The 25,245-nt window shown below is 40.1% G+C and overlaps 1 protein-coding gene across 1 annotated transcript; it reads right to left on the bottom strand.

Annotated features, from left to right (window-relative positions):
* Nucleotides 1-557: 557 nt before the first annotated feature.
* On the bottom strand, nt 558-24,823 carry apln (apelin). Its single transcript, XM_067518609.1, has 3 exons — nt 24,391-24,823; nt 7,664-7,836; nt 558-4,846 (listed from the first exon to the last, which is right to left on the bottom strand). The coding sequence occupies exons 1-2, from the start codon at nt 24,455-24,457 to the stop codon at nt 7,670-7,672; spliced, it is 234 nt and encodes a 77-aa protein (XP_067374710.1). The 5' UTR covers nt 24,458-24,823; the 3' UTR covers nt 558-4,846; nt 7,664-7,669.
* Nucleotides 24,824-25,245: the final 422 nt, after the last annotated feature.

Genomic DNA, 25,245 nt, shown 5'->3' with positions numbered 1-25,245 from the left:
CCCTCAACAGAGATGACAGAAGATGTCTTTAGCTGAATGCCAACTGTACATTGCAGCCAAATATAACTGCCACATTTGATTTCTTTATATTGAAGCTGTAGACAATTGTCAAAATAAAATAGATTTAAGTGTTGTGGCTTTGGGCATGGCATTATTCATTAGACAGCTGGTTTTAACTAAAATATTTCAGCAAATGTCGGATAGATTGATTTGAAATTTTGCACAGACTTCATGATTTCCAGAGGAGAATAAAAATGTTCGTCCTTTTATTTTAACACTGCCAGCAGGCTGACATTTTTTTTATCTAGTGATATGGCTCAAAAACTATTGAGGAATTCAACAGTATTGTGACAGATTGTTATTGTACCCAGAGAATTAATTTTGGTTCACACAAATATATGTGTCATACTAATTTTGGAAATTGACCTTTCCTCTAGAACATTGTTGGGATTTATATTTGTGGTTTTGACTGGGTTATCTCTACAAATGTTTCTTTAATTTGCTTGGATTTGCATTAATGTAAGCTATTCATTTGCTGAAAAAGACATGACACAGTGTTTTCTTAAAATAAGATTTTTAATATTACTTATTATCATAAAGATATATTTACACACTTTACAGAAATAGAAAATAAAAACACAAAGCTACGCATGAAAGGAAAAAATAAAATAAGTACTCCAAGAGCTAAAGCTTATCTTTTATAAATTAGAAACCAAAAATTCAAATATGTACACAGTATTTCAACCATTTCTGATACACTTGTTTTATTTATTTATTTATGTCATTTCTTTTTGCCCAGTTCAACATCAAAACAGACAGGGACTGTACATTTGGCCTGGTGAGTAATATGAGCACACACCATAAACAGAATATAAGTTTTAGGAGTAATACATTGTCTTTCATATGGAATTTGCTTGTGACCTAGTAACACTGTCGTAATGGTGTGTAAGCCTACAGACTGCATCTCTTCTCAGATTGTTCTGAATGTAGCTGATCTCGGACACAGTGGGTAGATGGAGAATGTGTCACAACCAAGACAGGAGGGGCCTGTGTTATTCTGGGTGTGGGAAGTCTCATTTTGAGAAGGGAAGATAATGACAGATCATAGTCATTTCCCTTGGGAGTTAAAATCTAGTTATCCTTTGGATTGCCCAGCCAGTAGAAATGTGTGAAGGCATTGGATTAAATATCAGCCACTTGATCCTGCAGAAACCCACTCTGAAGGCCGACATGATCGATGGGCTTAGAGATTCACAAGGTAAAACCATGGAATGTCTTGCATTCCAATTTCCCGAATGAGTGAAAAGTTTGGTTTACTTTAATTTTAGGTAAATTGTATTTGAGAGGATAGAATAGGAAAAAAACACAAGTGTTTATCCAATCCTCTTTTTGTTTGGGGCTTACATCTATAGCTACAGGAAAACAGAGACCAATGGCAAAGCTAATTTTTCAAAACCTGCTGCTTGCTCTTACTTGTCTCTACCAGTAACACATATCTAAGTCTTGGCTCATTCCCTCTCCTTACGCACTACTAGCCAAATGTATCTGGACAAAAAGAACTAAACACAAAGGGGCAAGTTGTCAGAACAAACATTGTTCTACTAGGAAAACATGCGAACAAGTGCATAGGAACATTACTCAGGCCTTATGATGGTCACAAAAATGAGGGACTGGAGAGAATACATTGAGAGGATAGGAACTGTTTCTCTTGTGTAAGCTTTGCTGGAAAAGACCATTAAGGAAAATGGTTTTGCTCGTCGAGCATAATGTATTGGTTTACCATTTCAGTTTGAGCCTGGATGTGCTTGTCCTTCCACACCACAAAGACCCATTAACCTGATGTGCTGGGGGGGGGGGGGGGGGGGGGGCTGTGGGTTATGATCTACAAGAAAAGAATGCCTGAAAGCTTTTACATGTCCATGACATATTGTGCTGCAGACTACTTTTCTTTTTTGTTACATCCACAAAAGATGCAGCTTTTCACACTGTATTTAAAAAGTAAGCTTTGGACAACCAGCTACACAAGAATCAGACAAAAATTGTCACAATACATTGGAAAACCATTCCATACCAAGAGACTCTTGTTCTTAGGGTGTATTTTTCCAGCAGCATAATGGAATTGCAAAAGTGCAGCCCTGCAAACCCATACAGAGAAGTCTTGGAGCAAAGCCATGTGTATTTGCTGTGACTTGTTGACACTGGAGGCTTTGGATCAGTGGGATATTTGGCTTTTGATTTTTGGATTCAACGGATGACCAAACCTACATTAAAAAGGGTGCTTTACATAAACATTGGTTTGCTCTGGTCTCTGAAGGGTCAGCATGGCTGGTGCAGATGGTGAGGATACATTCATGAAGAGCAGTGCGGATACAGACCTTGCTTGCCTCCGTAACTGCGGAGCTCCAAAACTCCGTAACGTAAATAGTAACTTCTGGAATGGGGAAATGTGGATTTAAACCCCTTGTCAAGACCAAGTCTACTTCCAGCATCTCAAGTCCTGCGGCTTTGAACTTCCATCCCCAGCTCATATCTTCCCCAATAATACATGTCTCACTCCCGAGGATCATTAATGAAATCTACATCTCTGTCTGAGCGAGTATGAAAAAATAATGGTGGAACTGAAATTATTACTCTTCACAGTGCCCTAGGATTTAATACATTTTTAATCAAGGTGAGCTATGCTAGGTGGATTACCACTGTGATTTTAGATGCTCTCTTAATAAAAGCTTCTCCTGCTGTGACTGAGAAGACTGCCTTTTATTATAGTATTTGCATGAGACATGGCGAGAGGGAAAAGGTGTTCTGCCAGTTGCTTATTTGGTCAAACTTTACTTTAAGTAAGGTGTTTGCTGATTGAATTGCACTAGATTGAATTCCGATTCTCATATAAAACAGAAACTAGGAAGTTGCATCACACACCTAACACACAATAAATGATTGTGAGGTGGCTGCTCTACAGGTTACAGTCCTAATGTGACACGGTAACGCACTGAATCACCAGGGGTTTTAAGATTGGAAAGGGGGAAGGGTGTGGTTTCTATCTAAGCATATTTAACAACGAGGTCAGACGAAGTGGCCCCGGCCAGCCTTGGGGAGATCCATCTGAGAAAGATTAACTCCGGGATTTAATGAGTGTAATGATCAAAGCCACGACCACCTGTGCTGTGGAAGGGCAGACTATAAAGGCAACTGTACCCTACATAATGTAGAAAAGGGTTGATGACTACAAAGAACTGAATTTTGATACATGGCTATATTGGTGAATACATACAGTGAGAGTAAAGATACAGTATACGAAAATATGTTCATATAAGCTTTAAATGTACTGTATGTTTGTGTTTTTTTTTAAATAAATGCACAAAATAGACTGCTCTAGTACAAGCCTCTATCACAGAACCCTGAGAAAAAAAAAGGAAATAAAACTACCTAAACACAGAAATAAACAAACAGTAATATATTCCAGTATGATGAAAAGGCATAGCAAAATATCTGTCAAAGGGTGAAACCAGCCGTATGCTGAATATTAAAACGGATAAAAGGCTGATCCTGGTGGCATATTAACTGTGCTAATGTTTGCTTTGAGACTTTTTTTCTTTTTGGTCTAATTTAACTTGTCCTCCTTGCTAACATTGTCTCTGTGGGATTTCTCTTTGCAGAAATTTAAAATGCATAATGTGTCAGTGTATCAAGACTTCAAACAAGAGGTAATGTGTTTTCCCTAACCTTTCTTTCCTTCTTTCCTGGCAGCATTGTGGAGAAGGTTATTATTTGGCACTTCATTAAAAGGCAAGGCGGCCTGTTGGTGGAGCGGACCGCCCGTGCCAGTTAACAGTCGTGTAGAGGAGCTGCGCAGAGCAGCAGTGTGGTGAGAAGGCTGGGGATTGGAGATAGGATTGGGATTTGGGGTCAAAGGACTCATTCAAGGTGGAACATGTTACAGTAACCTTGAGCGCTTCAGTAAACCCCCTTCAAGGTGTTAAGGAGAAACACCAAAATAGCTTTGGATTAAAGAATCTTCTAAATGAAGGAATTATTCTGTCACTTAAATAGATTGTTTTGACAATATGTGCTCTCTTTTCAGTCCAACTTTACTTTGCATGTGGACATACTGTCATTAGAAGCACCATTAATAATGATAATTAAGCGATGGTTATAAAGTCATTCTAAAGTGACTCTCTTGTTCTTCTATTTGGAACATGAAAGCTAGGATTCCTTTTCGCAGCAGACATCCATATGTGAACTTTATATTTGCTATTGTCAACTATTAAAACTGACACTGCCCTTCTACATGTTAGCGCCCTCTCCTGCTAGTAAAGCCGTTAAGTAGCTACATGGCAAAGAGATCAGTGGCTGTAGTAACCTTGAATCTGAGAGATGGGAATACCACACTATGGAGAAGTGACAGATGCTTTAAGACTCATATTGTTTTGACCGGGCTCCCTCTCCACCACATGTCATGCAAAGTGTGTGAAACGCTCAGGGAGATCGCTATGATTGGGCTCTGTTAAGCAAATGATAGGAAAATAAAAAAGGAAACAATTTGGGGAGAAAACATAGTGAGGGAGAGTGAAATGGAAAGAGAGAGAGAGAAATAGAGTCTGATACTGTAGTTCGGGCTCAACACCACCCTCCCCTCCCCTTCCCCGTCCCCAGTTCCTCCAAGAGCTAAGGGTGAGCGGCTTGTCCTGATTTTTTTTTTGTGTGGACAGAGTTGCTTGAAGAACCAGCAGGTGCTATGGACATCACTCTTCAGGCTGGGCAAGCGTAGGCCCTTCTTTGCAAGGCCCCCCAAGGCAAAGGAAGAGCATAGAAATCAGAACCTGGGGGAGGGCGCTCAAAGTAGTGCCTACAAAACAGAAAATGCAGAAAAAGACATGTCAGTGTGCATTGTTTTTTGTTGTTTTACACAGACATTTCAGTTTTTTCTCCAATATGCATGCCCCTCAGGGATTTTGTACTGGAGCTCTCGTTGTGCCATTCCCTTAATTATCTTGCACTTAAACAACTAAAACGCTAAATTGGGCATGTGCCAATCTGATTTTATGGTCTTTGGTGGAAAAATGTGGCAGGGAGTGAAAAAAATATTGTACATCTCACTGTGGAACACAAGCCCAACTTTATACAGTGCTTGAGGCCACTGGCTCACTTCTTGACAATCTATTATCTTCCCTGATCTTTTATCTCCCCCTGTCCTGTGGTTATTTCCCAAGATCTTAGATGCTGTAAGCTTTGTTGCATGACAACATGGTTCATTCAGTGATAAAAGCTATACCTTTTTTTTAAGATGGCATATTTCTGTAGTCATGCAATCCCTCAAGAGCTGATGTATGGTGTATCTAATCTCAGGTGTGTTGTATTGTTGTTGTAATTCTTTATGCTTGTTGGGTCCATGGTATGATCTCAGTGCAGCATCCCCTGAAGTGTAGGCGAGACGTTGCAGACTTTCTACACATTGTTTTGATGGAAAACTCTTTAGAAGACTCATTTACTGAGTTTCTCACAGTCAGAATCTCAAGCGGTTTTCAGAAATTGCCTACGGCCTTAAATCTGTAATATCCTTGTCGTCTTTTAGACTGTCACTGACATTGCTTACAAGAGTTGTAATAGCACAGTTGGATCTGGATCTACTCAGATGCTCAAATAGGATGACCTGGGTCGCCATCTGTCTTCTCAGAGTCGCTTACATCTGGAATGTGCAATAATGAAAACTCAAACTTTGCTTCAGGTGTCTTAGAGGATAAATACAATCTGCTTTTTACATTGAAATAAGGATATGATTCTAAATGGCTGGAGGGTGTTTGATATCAGGACAATCGTCTTTTTCTAATATTTATTTTAAAAGTGCAGTACTTAATTTTAAGGCCAATAATGACATACACAGATAGTCTGCTTACAAGTCTACTTTGTCCACAGCTGGATGTGTCCTTTGAACTCTAGTTTTATAAGAACAAAATACATCCCCAGCTTCTTCCAGAGGTGTTTTGCCTATCATCAACTCAAACTCAAGAAGAAACCAGGAAACAGGAAGAAGAAAGCATTTTATGATAATGCATTAGAAGCCTGTTTGGTGGATGTTGTGGAACACTTTACTTTTCCAGTCAGGCTGTGAAGACTCTTAATATCTTTTTGATGATTTATAGAGTAAAAGTTGGTAGTATCGTCACTCAATTGCTGCTTATGACCTGTCTGATTCCAGCTCTGGTCAGGTTGGGGTAGTTTGGCATGGCATATGCAAAAATCCTTGAATGAGGGGAACTATGAACTTTGCCAGAATGAAATGTGTGGACAGTGAACAAGAAAAAGAAGTCCAGCAGGGCGTTGTGGTTAAAGTGGTGTTTGCAGAGGCAGCATAGTGATTCACTGAGCCATTCGCTTTTACAGAGTTTCACAACTTCCTGATGATTCTGGCACTGACTAACTCTGAACACTCAGTTCACAGAGAGGATTCTCACTTTTTATTGCCAGACTAAGAAAAGACGTCCTACAAGTTTAGCCTGCCCTGGCTTGGACCTTACTTATTGTTTTCACCTTTGTTGCGAGACACTGGAGTCCCATAATAAAAGCCAAAGGAAGCATGACCTTGTCCAAAAATAACAAAACAGTAATAATTCATAATTTGCCATAGATTGTAAAACTTCTTTGACTACTTTAGAGAATAGAGCTGCCAAACATTGATGACTTTGATCCTTTTGATGAAAAGTGATTACCCATGCCTTGATACTTTCTGGCTTAAGTCTTCTCTCACTATGGCAGTAATTTATTCCGGATCTTTACAGGTCAGTGTGTAGGGTCAGCACCTCATGCTGGGATATTGTGTTTTGTCAAGATTCCCTGTCTCTCAAAGAGTCTTCGAGAGCCATGTGAATGGGTCCTGTGCATCTTAAGGTAGGGTCACAATTTGCCTTCTATTTACAGCAACATTAAAACATAATTAGACAAAAAAATGGAAAGTTTAGTCTGTAGATACTGTAAATTTGATGATATTGTTTAATTAGAGATAGTATGTTTCTTTATGAACTATGATCTGTTTTTACAGAAACACAGAGTTTGCTTTGGTTGAGAATAGAAAATGAAACAGTGAGAAGGTGAGAGGTCAAATATTATCCCTGATTTTCGAGTTTTCTCACAATACCTTGTTTTACTTGACAACAAGTTAAACAGTCATGTGATGAAAAGCATTACAGCTCGGAAATCCAACTTAACAAAATATTATCTTTGGTAAAACCGGTTTTAAATGCATAACTTGGATGGTGGGAAAAGATTTATGCTGGTTGAATCAATTCAGAGGTTCCTTTAACAAATGTTATTGTCTCCTACTGTCCACCTTTAGTCATTAGGAGTTTCCAGTATTGCTGTAGGAATGTGAATTTCCCATGTGTCATTGATAACATCCAATTGATTTTGCCAAACAAAGTGTTTTACGACTTTTATTTTAGCACAGAGCATTGACTGAACATTGGCACAACATAAAAAAGCAGCAGTTATGAGTTAATCTATTGGGAAGTGACTTTACTTATTATTACTTGAGAAATGTGTATCTCTGACGTGTCGGAGAATCCCATGTGGGTAGAAGCTTTTTACTATGTTACAGTGACGGTTTCATCACGAGTCTGATTGCACGTTCTACCAAACACATCTTCACTCTTCACTGCTATAAACCCACCTTGCTTTAGAATGGCATGGGCCCCTTGTGGGAAAGACGGGGCCGTGGGCGTCTCCTCTTCCAGCCGGCTGGTCTGTGGGTCTGACCGCCCCTCGAAGGGTTTTGCTGGACCATTTTTCTAACAGTAGCTGTCTCTTCCAGCTCTCTGCCATGCTCCGTGGAGGCCATGGGACCTGGTGGGCACACACACATACACACAGAGGGGACACCAGTTAGATCTCCAAAATTGGCCTCTGATTATGGGCCAAGTCCATCAGTGCCTAAGCAAAAGTTCCACATTGGGATCACTTGGTAATGGATGAGGAAAAAGGAGACATTTACAGATAAGTGTATATTTGTGGGGGGTCCTCTTTAAGCCCACCCAGCATATTAGTTTATAAAGTCAGTTTGGAGAAACCAAACTGCTGCAGATAGTTGAAGTCTGGCTTAAGTGAAAAATTCAAAGCCTCATGTTTCATGTCTCTCTCACTCCTTCTCAAGATTACAAGCACCACATAGCACCAGCACCTTGTAGAGGTGCATCCTGTTGCAGTGTTTGATCCAAGATTAGAGATAAGTTTAATACCACAGTGTCTTTCACAAAACGTGTGTGAATGTCTTAGATTTGTGTAAGCATGTGTGTGTTTGAGAGTGATCCCAGATGTTCTCAGTCATCCCTCAATAAGTGTGGCCTGATCCCCTTAAGCCCCTCTTTCCCAAATGGTTAGGTCTGCCTCATGTGTCTCAATGACCTTTCAACCTATTGTAAACTGAAAGACCACCTCCCAGAGATCAATTTTTTTTTCAATGTTTCTCAGCAGATCTTTGCTTCTAATGAGATATTTTACATGTGTGATCCTTCACACTATTCCCAGGTCTTTAGTCCAGTAAAACTTAAGTAAAAGCAAAGCAGAACATTTTATTTCAGTGTTTAAAATTGGTTCAACATATGAGGGATGACATATTGTAAAGGTATCACTTTAGTGAGTATTTTTGAATATTAGTGAGAAATTAATTGTACATAGTATTGCATTGCTGAAAAGATTTTGGGTTTACAAGAGAGTTTACAAGGTTTACAAGAGAAAAGTCTGTGGAGGCTTTTAACATTTTAACATCAACATCTGCAATATAGGTCGGACTCTGAAAAGATTGGCCATTTTTCGCTCAATAGCACCGTTCATTAGACCCTCCCTGCTTTCCTAAATAAAAATGTATTTTAAACTCCACATTTTCAGTCTCAAAGCTAAACTGAGATAACCAAAATTGGAAGCTTTACCAAATTTGTTGGTAATATTGGTGGAGTGCCCCTTTAAAATGTTTTATTATGAATTGATATTTTATTCTGTGATTCCTTTGGCATTTCTAGGACTTCTTTAAAACCAAACTAGTACCTTTTCTCAAAAGGAACTGCAAATTCCCATTGGGTATTTTCCACCAATAAGCTGTTCAGCATCACTCACATGGGGTCATGACATTCCTGCCTCTTCTCCTCAGAGACAGTGACACCATTTTTAGAATTCCCAAGAGAACAATGAGAATACAGCTTAACTGATAAGTCAGGCAGCCGACTGCAGAGGTAGCAAGATGTATATTGAGCAGTATACTGGGGAAACACTATACAGAGTATACTGATACAGCTGCAGCTTGCAGTACCATGATCATTTCCCTGCTTCTTTAAGGTTTATTTTCATCAGTTAGTGGCATCTAGTTGTGAAAGAGTGATAATATTACAGCCTGTAAAATGAGCAAGACACAGCTGTAAGGATATCACCTGAAAGAAATATTAAAAATGTCTTTAAAACCTGCCGCCTGTTAAAGAAACCTTTTCTACTGCAATAGCTGACTGAGTTTCAATACAGGCCAACAGAATTGAGAACAACATTAGAGGGCAGACAAAGTCCCAGTGCAGCATTTCCTAATTAATGACCTTCAGCAGTGATATATTGAAGACATCTTTAAAAGAACAACTTCCATTGAAAAGAGGAAACAGAAAAATTTCTAGCCTTCAGGACTAAACAGGGATGACGTTCTTGACTGAGTTAGACAGCTTGTTGAATGTTTTCAATGCATATCACTGAAATGCCAGACATATCAAGTTCCATTTCTGCACTAATCTTCTTGTAAAAGCACATTAAACACTATATTTGTGGATGAAAAGTGGACTAATTCATTTGCAGCATATTTCCCCATCTAAAGTTGATATTTGCCCCTAAGAGCACTAATCTGCATGTTAGCCTTTTGTTGTTTTTCCAGATGCACAGTGAATGAGAGAGCTTCTGAAGACATTTAGCTAAGTTGGGGTTAAATATTTAGTATTTTTAATATTTTGAGACTAACAAAAGTAATTTGTGGGTTGTAGGGTGATTGATTCCCTGAATTTAAAGGTGTCAGTAAGAAATAAACTGTTTTGTCATCATCTATAGGAAGAAGTTGTTTTTCATGGCTGTTGTTGTTCATTAAAATTGTCAAAAGCAGTGCATAGTGCGTGAAGAGAATCTCTTTAAGGAAATTCACATGAAATTGTTGATATAACAAACAAAAGAGCTCAAGACAGAATTTAAAATCTTGTTTACAGTATGTTATCAACTGCACTCTTAACAGAAGAATTGAGCATGACTGGTGGTTCATGTGTTTTGAAAAGTTACTCCAGTAACTCCAGTGTTGGAAATGCGTGGAGGAGAGGGTTGGGTTAAAGCATACTGACATCTTAAATCATCTTAGATGTGTCAGTGACACCTGGAGTAACTACCATAATGCACAACACACAACTGCAGCTGATGCAATATTGATGGGCCAGTTTAACGTGATGCAAACACATGCATGGTGTCACACTCACTTACAATGCACACATTCGTATACACGCTGCAGTGCAGGATGCTGAAGTAATTGTGCTTCAGCTTAGACAACTCATCTTCCATTCGTCTCTTCGTGGCTCAGGCTGTCATAACCCAAGTCCATAATGAGACAATTTAGATGTCTCTTGCTATAGCAAGCTGTCAGCCACTGCTTGGCACTGGGGTTTGGAGGGAGAACATCCTGTGATTCTCCTGACAATTCTCAACCCATCCAATCGAGCTACAGGACAGAAAAGTGTAATGAAAGCTGCTAAAAATAAGCTAGGCCCCAGTGATGACTCTGGCAGTACATATAGATTAACTCTTGCAGCCTGTAGGGAAAGCATCTCAGTTTGACAGTTTGACGTACTGTACAGTAACAGCTAGCTTTGTAATCTCTACCCATATGTAGTGAAATATATATAGATTAAATACAGTATAGAATTATTTGCATTTGCACAAGATCTTTTGATTGTTGCAGTGGTAGTTTTATCATTAGATAATGTATATTTCCTCTCTCCGAACAAAGATATCTCAGCTATCTTATTGCTTAGAAATTGGATCCAGTCTCTGTAGTATCCCATTTGATCTTTTCCCATGAGAGATTCCCATGTTTATGTTCAGTTGGTAAAAGAGTAAAATGGCAGAATAACATATGTCTCATAACAATAGGCATCTTATCTCCATGTTCAATGACCTGGAGCCCTGGTTTTGCCCTCTTTGGACCAAATGTGAGCCCTTCTTTCCCCACTTGGTAATTCCCCAATTAAAGAGTAATAAACGGTGGAATTTCAGGAATGCCTGGTTATTGCTGTGACTGGTGTTTCTGTCACTGCCACCTCCCCAACAAAGAAAAATGAAGGAGAAAAGTGATAGAGGAAAAGACAGGAATGGTTGACAGTGTCACGCACTGGCCAGTGTCCAGACTGATGATGAATATCTGGCTGACTGCAGTCTAATTCCCCACCCTAGCTTCACCACCAACTCCAAAGGTGATATCTATTATGTTGTCTTTTTCAAATGGCTGGCTCTTCATCTTATAATGGCCCAGCGGAAAGTGGAAAACTGACAGCTTATCCCTGTTGATTCTGAAACAGTCCATCAGTGGAGCCTGGAGAGATATAGATCTTTCAGTACTTCAGTCGGAGAAGAGAGATGTTTGTCCTCTGGTATAATGCCAAGTTCAGCAGCTGCCCTAAGGACTGGCAAGAGCAAACTGTACATCAAAGAGCTGTGTCAATAAAGCAACACAGTGACCAGGCAAATGGGCCAGAGCTTCTTATTAATTGTTGTAAAGCTGATTTGTATGTATTGACTGCCAAAATGACCGCATAAACAAATGTCTACACTTGTAAATGCAGCCACAGCAGAGTATTTTTTCTGCCACTATGAGAGATTGAACTGACAACACTTTGGTCTCTATAATTTCCCTCTCTGATAGTGAGTCCAACTATAGAAGATGTAGAGCAAGCTTGCAGAGGGCTGTGAAAATAGTTTAGAAGCTGTTACTTCAGATGTAAACATCCACATCTAAGCATGGCCACAGCGATTGAATCCTTGCTGTGTTTGAGTTTCTCTGTCAGTGCAAATTGACTTGCTGTCCTCTCTATCGTATCTGTATGTTTACTCGTCATGCTCATCATTTACAGTCACACGGATTATGAAGTGCGAGCAATCTTATTGATCCATTTTCATGGTTGGCAGAGCTTCTCAAAAATAGTCAATCTTCTTTCTTTTCCGCCCCTACATCACTTATCAGATGCCTCTGTGTCACAAATTTTGCTCACTGTAGTACATAAAGATGAATCTTAATGTGTCAACAAACAGCGAGAGGAATGAGAATGTGTCAATACAATACAGTACAGATAATCCCTGTATATGCCCCCAGTGATAATTGCAATATTACTATACTTCATGTTTTGATAGCAAAAACTAGCTCTATGCCTTCAGTAGTTTCTTTCATAGCTGATGCTGATCTTTTCAACAATCATGTTGCCCAAAGAATTAAGTGCACTCACATGAGTGCCTTTCCTGTTGACCTTTCCCCAGCAATTCAAATGTTTTACACTTCCAAACACATATTTTAACGTCTCTTTTAACATCTGTAACAAAGAATTAGAGCATTTATTAGAGCAGATATTCAACTCACCCAGAGGACAGAACTTGATGACTTTTCCTTTATCACCAATATTATGTTAATAGTTGTAGTTTTTAATGTAATGTCGCATACCTACTCAATGGATTTGTGTGAAATGTGGTGGTACATGTGTGCAGGGTACGATGTAGTATCTTTGATGATTCTTGAACTCTGTAATTAGTACCATCATCGGGATTTAAAATAAATGGTCTATTACTTGTTGGTTTATATGCAAATACTTGCCAAACTAATTACTTCCCCATCAGCTGCAGCTTTACGTTCATTCTCTTTTAGGTAAAAGTAAGCATTTTAATTATTTGTGTCTTTGAGAGGTATTTGCAAATGATTAAGTATGTGTGTAATCCTTGTGGAAAACAGAAGAATATTTGTGTTAGTGGGAGAGAGAAAGAATAAATACCCTGGTGTGTGTGTAGCCATGGTTATAACCATGACGTTGGAGGAACAGGCCTGTCTCCATCGTCTGCCTCCTTCCTTCATTCACTAAAAGCAGAGTAGCTTTAGCTAATGAATCCCTCTATAGCATGCCATTACCACAGACACACTAACCCACACAACCAGACATGTCATGGCCAATGATGCTTCCCACTGCATAAGCACATTAGGGGATCAGGATTATTTAGGCAAGGATGAGAAGTGTTAATTGTGCTATATTGAAGCCAAACCTTCTCTTAACCTAGACAAAGGCCCAGAACTGTTTCTGTGTCCTGGGGATTTGCATGCTGCCTGATAGCATCCCCACACATTCGTCCTGCACATATGGAATGGTGCCTGACTAAGGAGGCTGTCCTTTGTTGTTCAGCATTCACAATCCAACATTTAGTGTCAGAACTGCTGCTTATCGCATGCCTACCAGTAAGTCTGGGACTTGGCAGAAACTGGTACCAATTGCTTGTCGACTTTCAGACCTCGTTACCATGGCAGCCACCATGAAAGGCGCTCAGTTTGGAGCAAAAAGAATGACATTGTCAGCTGAAATCGACCAGGTTCTTGATTTACAAATTTCTTTGCACAGTCTGAATTCACAGTCAGCTCTCTGACTCTGTCTGTGATGTTTTCAACATCCTCTGTGGCAACTGCTCATGGCCTCTGAGTGTTCCTCTCGAGGGGTAAGGAGTGGAGGGGGTTGGTTTTGGTTGTGAGCACTTTCTTTTATTTTTGTCAGGGACTGTTTGATATGCAGCATTGTTTTATTGTGATAATAGTAGGCTTGTGGCTGAGCTGAAGGATGGCTTTGTCTGTACAAGCTCCATATACCAAATCTCCGTATACCAAAGTGCATAAAAAGTTGTACCCATTACTGCATCTTTTAAACTTAACCTCTTGTCCTGCCTACTCTAAAAGCCCCCCCATCCTGAATCTCACTGAAGGTTCAGAACAAATTAAGAACAAACTGCACAACCCTCCAGTTTCTGGCTTTCTGCAGATATCTCTTTGAATCAGTCAGCCATCTGTGAAGTGTGGTGCTATATATGCTCCTGAATTAGAGAGTGTATGAAATGATGAGGTGTGAGACTGCGGTCTCTTTTATGATCAGAGTGTTGTAAGTTCAAAGGGCCTGCAGAAGCATAGAGCCAGTTAATGAAGCCACTAACTCCCCTCACCACTTGACTGCCTGTTGGTTTAATCACAATCCCACTCCAGTTGAAGGGGTGAATTTGTGGCTACAAGGTTATTACAGGTTGGGGCTGAATATGAGCAGTGCAAACATACAATATTTCAAAAGAAAGATGTCTTTTCACACATTTCCTGCATGTGTGTCAAAACGTCTGAGGTCAGGATCAGGAGAGATGCTGCTCCTGCTGTTTCCATTAACAGTGGTGGGCTAAATCTTTGTGCATGGCAGGTAAAGTAGATACTGTACCAGCCGTTGCCCCGATCTCTAGAGATTGTGTGTCAAGGGCAAAGGGATCCTCCAACCATCCGTTTCCATGGGCATGCTAATCAGATGTGTAAACCAGCCCCTCCCTCTCCTGTGTCAACCCACCAAATACTGTGAAGCTGTGTGCCTTTTCCCATTTCAGAAGTGGGAGCAAGATAGGCAGAGCTAGGGAAACATCACTGCATAGGGTTTGCTGCGGTTTTTAATGCCTCAGGGGACCAGCACATCTCCATATCTCCCAGCATTACATACAGTACTAATAAATGAAACTAGCAACATTGCATCAGACTGGGTTACCTCTCAACCAAACTAAAAAACAAAAACACAACATTACATCTGACACTGGAATGGACAGATTAATTCACACAAGGTCTTGTTCCCTGGATTCAGTAAAAACTGTTTTACGCTATGACAATGGAATGCTGACTGACAACGCAATTCATATTTATTATTATACAATTATTTATATAGCGCCAATTCACAACAAAGTCCTCTCTAGGCACTTCATAGAATAAAGTCAAGACTATAAAGATGTATAAAGTAAACCCAACAAATCCCCCTTGGGCAAGCCCTAGGCTACAGTGAGGAGGCAGACCTCCCTTTAACGGAAAAAATCCTCAGACAGAACCAGGCGCAGAGTGGCAAGCCATCTGCCTTGACTGGTTGGGGTGAAGGGAAAGTGGAAAGAGAAAAGAAAAGAGCAAGAAAAAGCAACAGCAAAGCATTGGGCAGTTTGGTAGGACCAGTAGCTGCGTCCTAGAAAACACACAGCTCCAAAGCTGGGGACACCTGCAGATAGGGACAGAGACAGAGATGGAGACAGAGAAGGAGAAAGACAACTACGGGAGAAAAAAAAGCACTAAGTTAATATCACGTGGGGTGAGAGGAGAGGAGATAGGGATGAGACGAGTAAAAGAGCTCAGCATCAGGGGGTGGGTCCCCCAGCAGTCTAAACCTATAGTAGCATAACTATAACTAACTATAAGCTTTATCAAAGAGGAAGGTTTTAAGCCAAGACTTAAATATAAAGAGGGTGTCTGCTTCCCGAATCTGAACTGGGAGCTGGTTCCACAGGAGAGGAGCTTGATAACCACTGACTCTGCCTCCCACTCTAACATTGGAACATTCTGGAAACCACAAGTAGGCCTGCAATTCTGAGATCGAAGTGGTCTATTGGCATGATATGACACCATGAGGTCTTTTACATATGAGGGAGATTGACCGTTTAGAGCTTTATTGAGCAGGGTTTATAGGAAGCAGGGTTTTAAATTCTATTGTAGATTTTATGGGAAGCCAATGGAGAGAAGCTAGTGAAGGTGAAATATGATCTGTCTTGCCAATTCCAGTCAGCACTCTTGCTGCAGCATTTTGGATTAGTTGTAGGCTTTTTAGGGAGTTACTGGGGCATCCTGAAAGTAGGTAGTTCCGTAGGTGGAAGAAGGCTTTTCTAGAGATTTGTTTTATATGTAAGGTAAAGGACAAATCCTGGTCAAAAATAACTCCAAGGTTCCTTGCAGTAGTACTGGAGGAGTTACTGGAGTACAGACTTATGCCATCTAGAGTAATGATATGTTTGGACATCATATTTCTGAGATTTTTAGGCCTAAACACTATGACTTCAGTTTTGTCTTGAGTTTAGATGTAGAAAACGGTTGGAGATTCAGGCCTTTAGGTCTTTTAGGCATGCCAGAAGCTTGAGTAATTTATTTTTTTTTCATCTGGTTTCATAGATAGATATAACTGGGTATCATTAGCATAGGAATGGAACTTACAGAGTTTTTTCTAATTATGTTGCCTAAAGGAGGCGTTTAAAAAGTTAAAAAGTATCGGTCCTAACACAGAACCTTGTGAAAACTCTATAACTAACATTTGTGTACATGGAGGTTTCATTATTGACATTAACAAATTAGAATCTATCTGATAGATAAGATTTAAACCGACCTAGTGCAGATCTCTCAATCCCAATTCTATGTTCAAGTCTCTGTAATGAAAGGATGTGATTAATGGTTTCAGACTAAGCACAAAGATCTAACAGAACAAGTATAGAGACTGGCAAATTATTTGAAGCCAAGAGAAGATCATTGGTGAATTTTATCAGTTCTGTTTCTGTACTATGATGAACTCTAAATCCTGACTAAAAGTCTTCAAACAAATTATTCCTGTGCAGGTGGTTGCATAATTTTATGAAAGGGAGATATGGATATTGCACTGTAATTGGCTAAATCACCTGGGTCAAGAAAGATGTCTTTAGGTAGCAGTTTGAGTACAGTTACCTTATTACAGTAGCATGTTACATAACTTAGGTAGTTTAGATAGAATAGGGTTTAGAAGACACGTTGTTAGTTTAGATTAGGTAATTTTTTAAGTTAGCTCAGAGAGATCTATAGGTACAGCAGAGGTATTGGGGCCTTATTGATGATTCTAGCACTGTTGTACATGTAGATCTATCTGTAATATTTGGAAGGGGGATCTGATGAATTATTTCTGCAATAGCTGCAATTTTATTTCTAAAGAAGTCATGAAGTCATTACTGCTCAGAATTAAGGGAATACTAGTCTCAGCAGAACTCTGGCTCTTAGTCAGGCTGGTTACAGAAAACTGGAGAACTGTTGTTCTTATTATCCCCTATTAATGATGAATAATATGCTGTTCTGGCATTACAGAGGGCTGTTTTTGTATATTTAAACAGTTTTTCCAGGCTAAACCGGATTTTTCTAAAATAGTGTAATGCCACTTCCTTTCTAACTTTCGTGTTGCCTGCTTTAAGTTGCAAGTTTGTAAACTATACCATGGAAATCACCTTTTCTAGTTTACTGCCTTCTTTTTAAGAGGGACAACAGTATTAAGTATTGTACGTAATGAGGCTACAGAATTACCAACAAGATAATCAACTGGTTATGCTATCAATGGCTCCTCTCCATTGTATTGACAAATGGTGATGCACATGATGAAAGAATTGTTTCCTTAAATTTGTTCACAGCCTTTTCACTTAACCACCTGGTGTAGCGGAATTTATTTCTAACTGCTTTATAGTCCATTATTTTAAATTGAAATGTTATCAGAAAATTGTCAGACAAAATATAATTACGAGGAAATACTGTCAGTTTCAATGACGAATTTAAGGACAACGTCTAAGGTGTGACTACCCAAACCAATAGAATCTAATAAGGAGTGAAATGCTGTTTTAATGCAGTTACTGTCAGCATTTATATGGATGTTAAAGTCACCCACCATAATGACTTTATTTGTACTAAGTACTAAATCAGATAGATCTGAACTAAACCTGAACATTCTGTCAAAAGCTCTGAATAAGGGACTGGAGGACAGTACACAATAACGAATAGAAGTGATTTAAGAGTTTTCCAGTTTGGATGTGAAAATAAAAGATCATGGTAGCAAACTGCTGTATCCACTGCTTTGAATTATACCCATCCAATACATCCATCCATCCTCCCTAAGCCAATGCATGTCTTAAAATACACTCACCGGCCACTTTCTGAGGTACACCTATACTATCAAAGGCAATCCTAAACAGCAGCACTGTCATGAATTTTAGCTTTACAAGGTTATAATTTCTCGCTTTTTAAGTCTTACTGGAATGCAATATATAATGAGGAGGATCAAACATTTTGGCCACCCTATTTGAATGAATTTGAATGAGGGTAGCCAAAACATTAAAACCACTTCTTTATACAATGCACTCCAAGTATGACTCCATCACCCACTATGACATAAATCCTAAACACATAGTCGAATTATTCTGACATTTTCAAAACATAATTGAGAAGTCATTAACTACAGGTGTATCATTAGAAGGGGAAGGTGTATCATCAGACCATTAGAAGGCTACCTACCAAACCCTATTTATGGGCTGGTACGACCTGATAATGCCCAATTGAATGGTGTGACAGCAGTCAAGTCTAATGGTAAAACTGGTGTTTGAATAGTTGACTGTTTGGTAGTCCTAAGATAAAAATAATTATTGTAAATAATGTCTACATTTATTTAAAGAGACATGTTTTAAAATGTCATTGTAGCTGTTTGGATAGTAGATATGTTTCTTTTAACATGTAGCAGTTTTCTGTATAAACTGTATGTCAAATACAAACTCTACCTTACAACATATTGTTGCATATTTTTTATAATAATCTAGGGTGCAGCACATGGTGTGCAGAAATTTTTGGATAAAGTCTTTGTAATGAGACTATATAGTAAGCAAGTACGTGACACATTTAGAGAAGGAATAAAACCTGTAAAGACTTACTGGTGGGTTCAGCTGCACTGTGCTGCGTCTGATCCGGAGTTTTGTGTTTATTAGCACTCACACAGACCTTTAGAATACACTGTTTGCCTGGTGTAAATGCATGTTTATACATTCCATATATGGTTTTGCTCTTCTATTTTTTACTAACATCTGCTCATGTTCAGGGGCCCTGAGTGCAGGGCAGCCTTAGTGGATGAGATGTGGACACAGCATGGGGCCCCTGTAGTGATGCAGGAAACTGTGGGGGAATTCATGCTGTTAATCAGTGGCTGAACATTTGATTGATCAACAAGTAAGCGTAGACCTGTATTTCTTAAACTGTTTCTCATGGAAAATAACATTTGTGATCAAAGACAGAATGATTGTGATGAATAATGCAGATTTCGAGTTTGTCACAAAAGAAACTCGGTTGGGTGGAAGATAGAAAAAGTTTTTCAAAATCCATTTTCGAGCATTTAATTTAAGGCGGAAACATGAGGTACACATGAGGTACATCTCAACTTCCTATGATACTCTGAGAAGCAGCACATGCATATCCTGTTGCCTCAGGCTTTGAGTGTAGGCAGACCCCAGTGGGTCTGTACCCACTGTATCCCTGTACACTATCTACAGCCCTGATCCACACTGCCATCCTCACAGCAAATAAATCCTTTGCTTGACCTAGCTACAACTAGCCATATTTGAAATCTCACTGATCTTATAGTGCCTATAGAGTTACGACATTCGTGACGGTAATTCCCTACTTCTTTTAAATACATTTTCAGCTGAAGTATGAATTTCCTTCACAAAAGCAATATACAAAAGTCATATTTTTTCCATTGTGGCTTCCTACAAATTGAGCATGAAAATAATTAAAGCACCTGCACTTCTAAAGACAGCAATATTTATTCTGTGGTCTGGCAGACTGTTAATAAAAATGTCCACTCAGATCTTGATCAGGAATCTGATCTGCTGGGACAGACGCTATAAATGTAACAATGTTAACAAAGAGAGTAATAAATCACACTAATATTGGTGGAAAACAGAGCAGTTTTTTAAAAAATATCTGGCTCTAATTAAGTTGTAACGAGTGCCCCAGGCCTGAGGTTAGAGTCTGGTGATCACATGAGCTCTGGTTAGCACAGGAACCCCTTCTACACCCCCACCAGACTATGCCCAAGCATTTACCTTAAGGTATGGAAACTCAAAAAGGGTGTGGACAACAACAGATGTATGAATAGAAAATCAGAATGGAGTCTGTATTTATTTTACAAGGAACTTAGCATATTTAGCTGAATTAATTTATCCTTTACAACCAGGAAGTGTCACTATCCAACACATGAAGTCCGCAATGATAAACCAGATCACCAGCTGTGAGTTTTTAGATGTAACTGACTTCCTCCACCAGAGAAAGCTTACAGAACCTCTCAGCTCCCAGATAGTCTCTCTTCCTCTCTGCCCTTTTATTTTTCAGTCCCTTGGCTCGTCTTTTACTCCCTCTTTACTTTTTCCTTCAGTGCATTTGCTCTCAAGGGAAGATCTAAGTGAGTAGATTCATTCATTCAAAGGGTTCTGAATTACATTACAGCAGACCAGCAGTCTCATATGCCAAAATCTTCAACAGTTGAGCTCTCTAGGGAGCATTAGCCCAAAGGTTAGTCTTATATCCCTACCAAATGAAATACGATTTTTCTTTAAAACCTTTTCTTAACGCCCACCCACTCCAGAGCAATCGAGTGCCATTCAACAGGCCCATGTTGGGTGATATTATACAAGTGTGAATTAGCTCAGCATAGAAAATCATTAAAACCTAGAACTACATAATTAGCATGCTTTGACTGTGAAATTCTCAATAGATCATATAATCCCAAAAGCAATAATTGTTTTTGGTTAATACAGCAATTTCAATACATTCAAAGTTCCCATATCATATTTCAGAATCAGAGGACAAACGATAGGATGTTTTATATGGATTGTAAAAATGAATTGTATTAGTATTAATATTGAATTCTATACAGATGTTCTACCATTTATAACCGTATATGAGTCTGTAACACTTTGTTGATATGTCACCAAGTTGGAGTTATTACAGGGGAAATACACAATATAATTCTAGTTTGGTTGCTTCGAATTGCAGTTTAAACAATATGATATAAATATATTAAGAAACATTAAAGGGTTAACTACCACAGGATAAATACTACCCAGGCAAAATCTCTGACAGCTTACAAATTTATATCATTTTTAGATTTCATTTAGATTTCAGAGACCAAAACCCTAAACAAAACCAAGCAGGATATGTAACATGTAGATTATAATAACAGTTTTAGTGCTACTGGTAAAGCCCACAGACTATAAACAAGACAAAATTAACAAGAGGATAACAAATCATTCTTTACTCACATCCCAAACACAACTCATGGACTGTTTAGTGTGTGTGTGTGTCTGGGTGTGTGTGGGGGGACTGATGCTGCAAGCTGCTGGCTCTATCTCCTTGTAATGCTGCATGATCTAAGCTCCTTTTGAGATGGATTTCCTTTGACACTGTGTGTGTTTTGTAATTTGTGTGAGACATAAACCCAGCTGGAAGCTCAGAAGCTCACAGGCCTAAAAAAGCAAAAAAAAGGTTCTGTGATTCTCCGTAACCCTGTAATGACCTTTGCACTGCACCCCCTTTGACAAAACTGTTTGCCCACTCTTATTAAGTTATGCCTGGACATCTGGAACAGTTTATAAGCTTCTGATTCTCTCCACGGCCACAGTAATCACATCCACAGGCACAAACACCTTCTTTACATTAGGCATCCTAGGTTTATGATTTAAAGCTTCCTGGTTATGATTGGTTTTGATCTGTAGATGTTGCTTAACTAAGTAATGAGACCTAGTTAGGCTGCGTTTTATGCATCCGGGTACCCTCAATTAGTGGGTCTGTGTATTTTATGCTGTACTTTGACCTGTAGCACTTGGTTGAACATCTAAACAAAGCCGACTACAGTACAGGCTATGTTCACACTGATACCACAGAACAGACAACCCCAACAATACATCAAAGTTTAATAGGGAATAATAGCGCTGCTGACAGCTCTCATAAAATCACCCCCAAGAAGATGATTTCTCTGCCAGATAATCTGGGCCCTGTGCCCTGCTCACACTCACAACTGCCTCACCTGTTCAACCCTGGTTTAACAATTACACCTTCTGTGTGTGTGTGTGTGGGGAGGGGGCAAGTGTGGGTCTGAGCCAGCTGCTATTGTTTTTATCCTGTGTGTCTCTCAGTGGGGATTAGCAGGCTGTTTCCATGGTGGAAAAAACTGAAGCTTTGATATCTCTTAAGAGGCTGTGACAGTGAATGTTTTGAGAATGAGGAGTTTTTATATAGTGGTCTTAAGAGTTATACGGGGAGGAAGAGGGATCGGCCTCGGGATGAATTATGGATACCACATGTCTAAAGCTGGAGCCCACTCCTGAACCAGAGTGCTTTTCAAGGATGGGTAATTGAAGTGTGTTGCTAAAGGATGATAATATTACATAGAGAAGGCCCACAGCAGCTCTTTTAGTGTGCTGAATGAATATTGTAAGCAGCATTAGGTTTTTGAGGTGAATGCCTGTTGCACTAGGACTTGCTTATATGAATATAAAGCCACACTGTCATCCACATTTCCCCACCCTACATCACTCAGATTTAGTTCTATATCCATTTCTTCCACACCCACACACACACACACACACACACACACACACACACACACACACACACACACACACACACATACACACTGTCTGTCTCACTCTCTGTGTTTTTCTTATTTTCTCAGACACACATGTACACACACAGATGCCTGAGAGAGAGCGAGAGAGAGAAAGAGAGAGAGAAAGCCCACTGAACTGGAAAAGCGTTTGTCTCAAGATGAAAGGCTTCACACCCACTGCCTACATGCAGAGCCTCTTCCGACACCTTCCCGCGACAGTGCATACTGTAGCAGAGGCTTGTGCTACGCAGACATACTCCAGCTAGCATCCCTCCCCACACCCATCACCGCTGCAACACACTTGCATCCCTTCCTCTCTTTCACTCTCTTTCTCTCTCTTCCTTTCTGTCAGTGGAGCTCTGATACTACAGTAGCATCCAGGGAACAGAGAGCCACATAAGCAGCATGACTTGAACAACGCTGAGAAGGATTGGCTCCCATGAAAGCCCAAGGCACAGCAACCTCGATTTCCTTGTCACCGGCATAGCTTGGTGGGCTCTCAGGCGTAGAGCATGCTTAGCCACACGCAGAGCGTGAAAAACGACACTGACCATGATGCTAGATAATTGCTTCCCATTTACTCATGTGCAGAGAGCCTTAGACAAAAATAGCATGTCGCTGTAACAAATGTGCTGGGAAGCATGGGAGCTGTGAGTGCTGTGGCCATGGATCGATACACTGAGTGGACAGCATCTTTCAATGATAAAGTCTTAACAGCATCTTAAAAAGCAGACTCTATAAAACAGCTAGCAACATAAATAGCCTGTACAGTATCTAACAGTAGGCCTATATCCCTCAGATTTAGTTCATCTTAAAATCAAAGTCTGTGCCACATATTAAACCATCTATATCTTACAACATATGAACAAATTCCTTAGATACAGTATTTAATATGAACACAGATTCCAAACCTCAGTAGTTGGTGGGCATGTGATAATACCAAGAATGGTCCAGACATTTACACAGGCCTAAGTGTTGTTTTTTCACACCACAATGTTACCTGCATCACATCTGCAGACCGCCCTTCGGTCTCTAAACTACTCCCCCCCCCTCACATTTCTCCGAACCCATTTTTCTCCCATGAGCCATTAGAGAGAATGTGCCCTGCCAGTGTACAGTTGTTCTGCGTCTCTGTGTTTGTTTAAAATATCAGACATTATAGGTCCATATTGTAATCGATATCTAGTTCAACAATGGCTCCAGAGATGCAGCAGCACTTTACGGAAATTTACTGTGACAAGGCATCAAGCCTGAGCACCTCCAGAGACAATTCATGCATCTGGGATCTGTGTTCCCCTCATCGATGCGTACAACAATTACAGTCCTCATTATCATCACCACGGGAGGTACGCATGCATCTATAGGTGCTGTGCTGCTCTGCTGCACAATCACAGTCATGTAATAATCATACAGCACTTGGGTCAGATGGAAGACATCAAGCCATAAATTAATCAGCTTCACTCCACCTCACACATTGTATGCATGCATATCTTACATTTCATAACAGCCTGAACACTCACCCATACATCCATCCAGCCTTTCTATCACTCAGAAATAGCTCCATACATGAATGTCCACTAATTAAAACATCTTATTTTATATCCAAGTCTTAAAAGCTTATAGAAAGGTGAGGCAGAGAGCTAAATGATCAATTTATGCTGAAGTTTACCATAAAAGCCATGGCAGTACAGAACAGACAGTATAACCACTGCAGTGCAGTACTGTATACAGCCAGGTGCTGATATTCCTGCCTTTTAGAGCCCACACAAGGCTAACCATGCTGGGTAACTGATCAACTACAGCTGCCTGCAGCCCAAGGCAAACAGAGAGAAATAGAAAGCAAAGGGAGACGACCGGCAACAAGGCTGGCCGCTCCTGTACTTACCAGCACTGGCAGAGCACAACAGAGACACCAAGAGCACAATCACCAGCGTGAGGATCTTCACATTCATTTCTGCACTCCCCTCTGGCTCTCCGCTAGTCACTCGCTGATATACTGTAGTGGTTTGTGTGTGTGTGGATGGGAGGGAGAGAGAGAGAGAGAGAAAGACACACACAGAGAGAGAGAGAAAGAGAGAGAGAGAGAGAAAGGGAGAGCAGCTGAGCGAGCAAGAAAAGGAGAGAGAGAGACTGTTTGGTCCCCTGTGTGTGTGTTTTTGTGAGATGTGAGTGTGTCAGTTTGTGGGAATGTGTGTGTAGTGAGTGGTGGCTCCCTGGCTGTGTCTGTGTATTTGTCTAGATGCGTATTTGTATATCAGTGTGTGACAGCGCCACTCTAAGACTGAAGGCACGTCTTTATCTGAGCTCTCCCACAGAGGTGTGTGTGTGTGTGTGTGTGTGTTCTTTTCCTCTGTCAGATAAATGGCAGTGTGAGCCAAGTTCAGTTGTGAATTTGCTGAAAGTCAGTTTGCAGGTCTTTCTGTCGGTGTGCGTGTGTGTATGTGTTTGCGAGACCCGTTTGCCTTGGATAAAGACGCTACTTGGTCATGTGGCTTATGTATCATTGACTCTGTGGGTCATGGAAAAGCCCCCCTACCATCAGCAACCCCCTCCTTCCACAAACATGGAAGTGCACACGGCCGAGGAAAGAGAGAGAGAGAGAGGGGGAGGTGGAGAGTGGGGGTGCATGCAGGTTTATGATAATACCTAAACAGATGCTCTTGTTGAAAACTCTTTGAATTGCAAGCAGGGCTGCTTGCCAAGAATCCAGGAATCAAAATACCAGCTTATGAAGCTTAGG

This window comes from Channa argus, chromosome 10 (genome assembly GCF_033026475.1).
Source record: "Channa argus isolate prfri chromosome 10, Channa argus male v1.0, whole genome shotgun sequence".
Taxonomy (NCBI): domain Eukaryota; kingdom Metazoa; phylum Chordata; class Actinopteri; order Anabantiformes; family Channidae; genus Channa; species Channa argus.
This window is presented reverse-complemented; position numbering and strand designations above follow the sequence as displayed.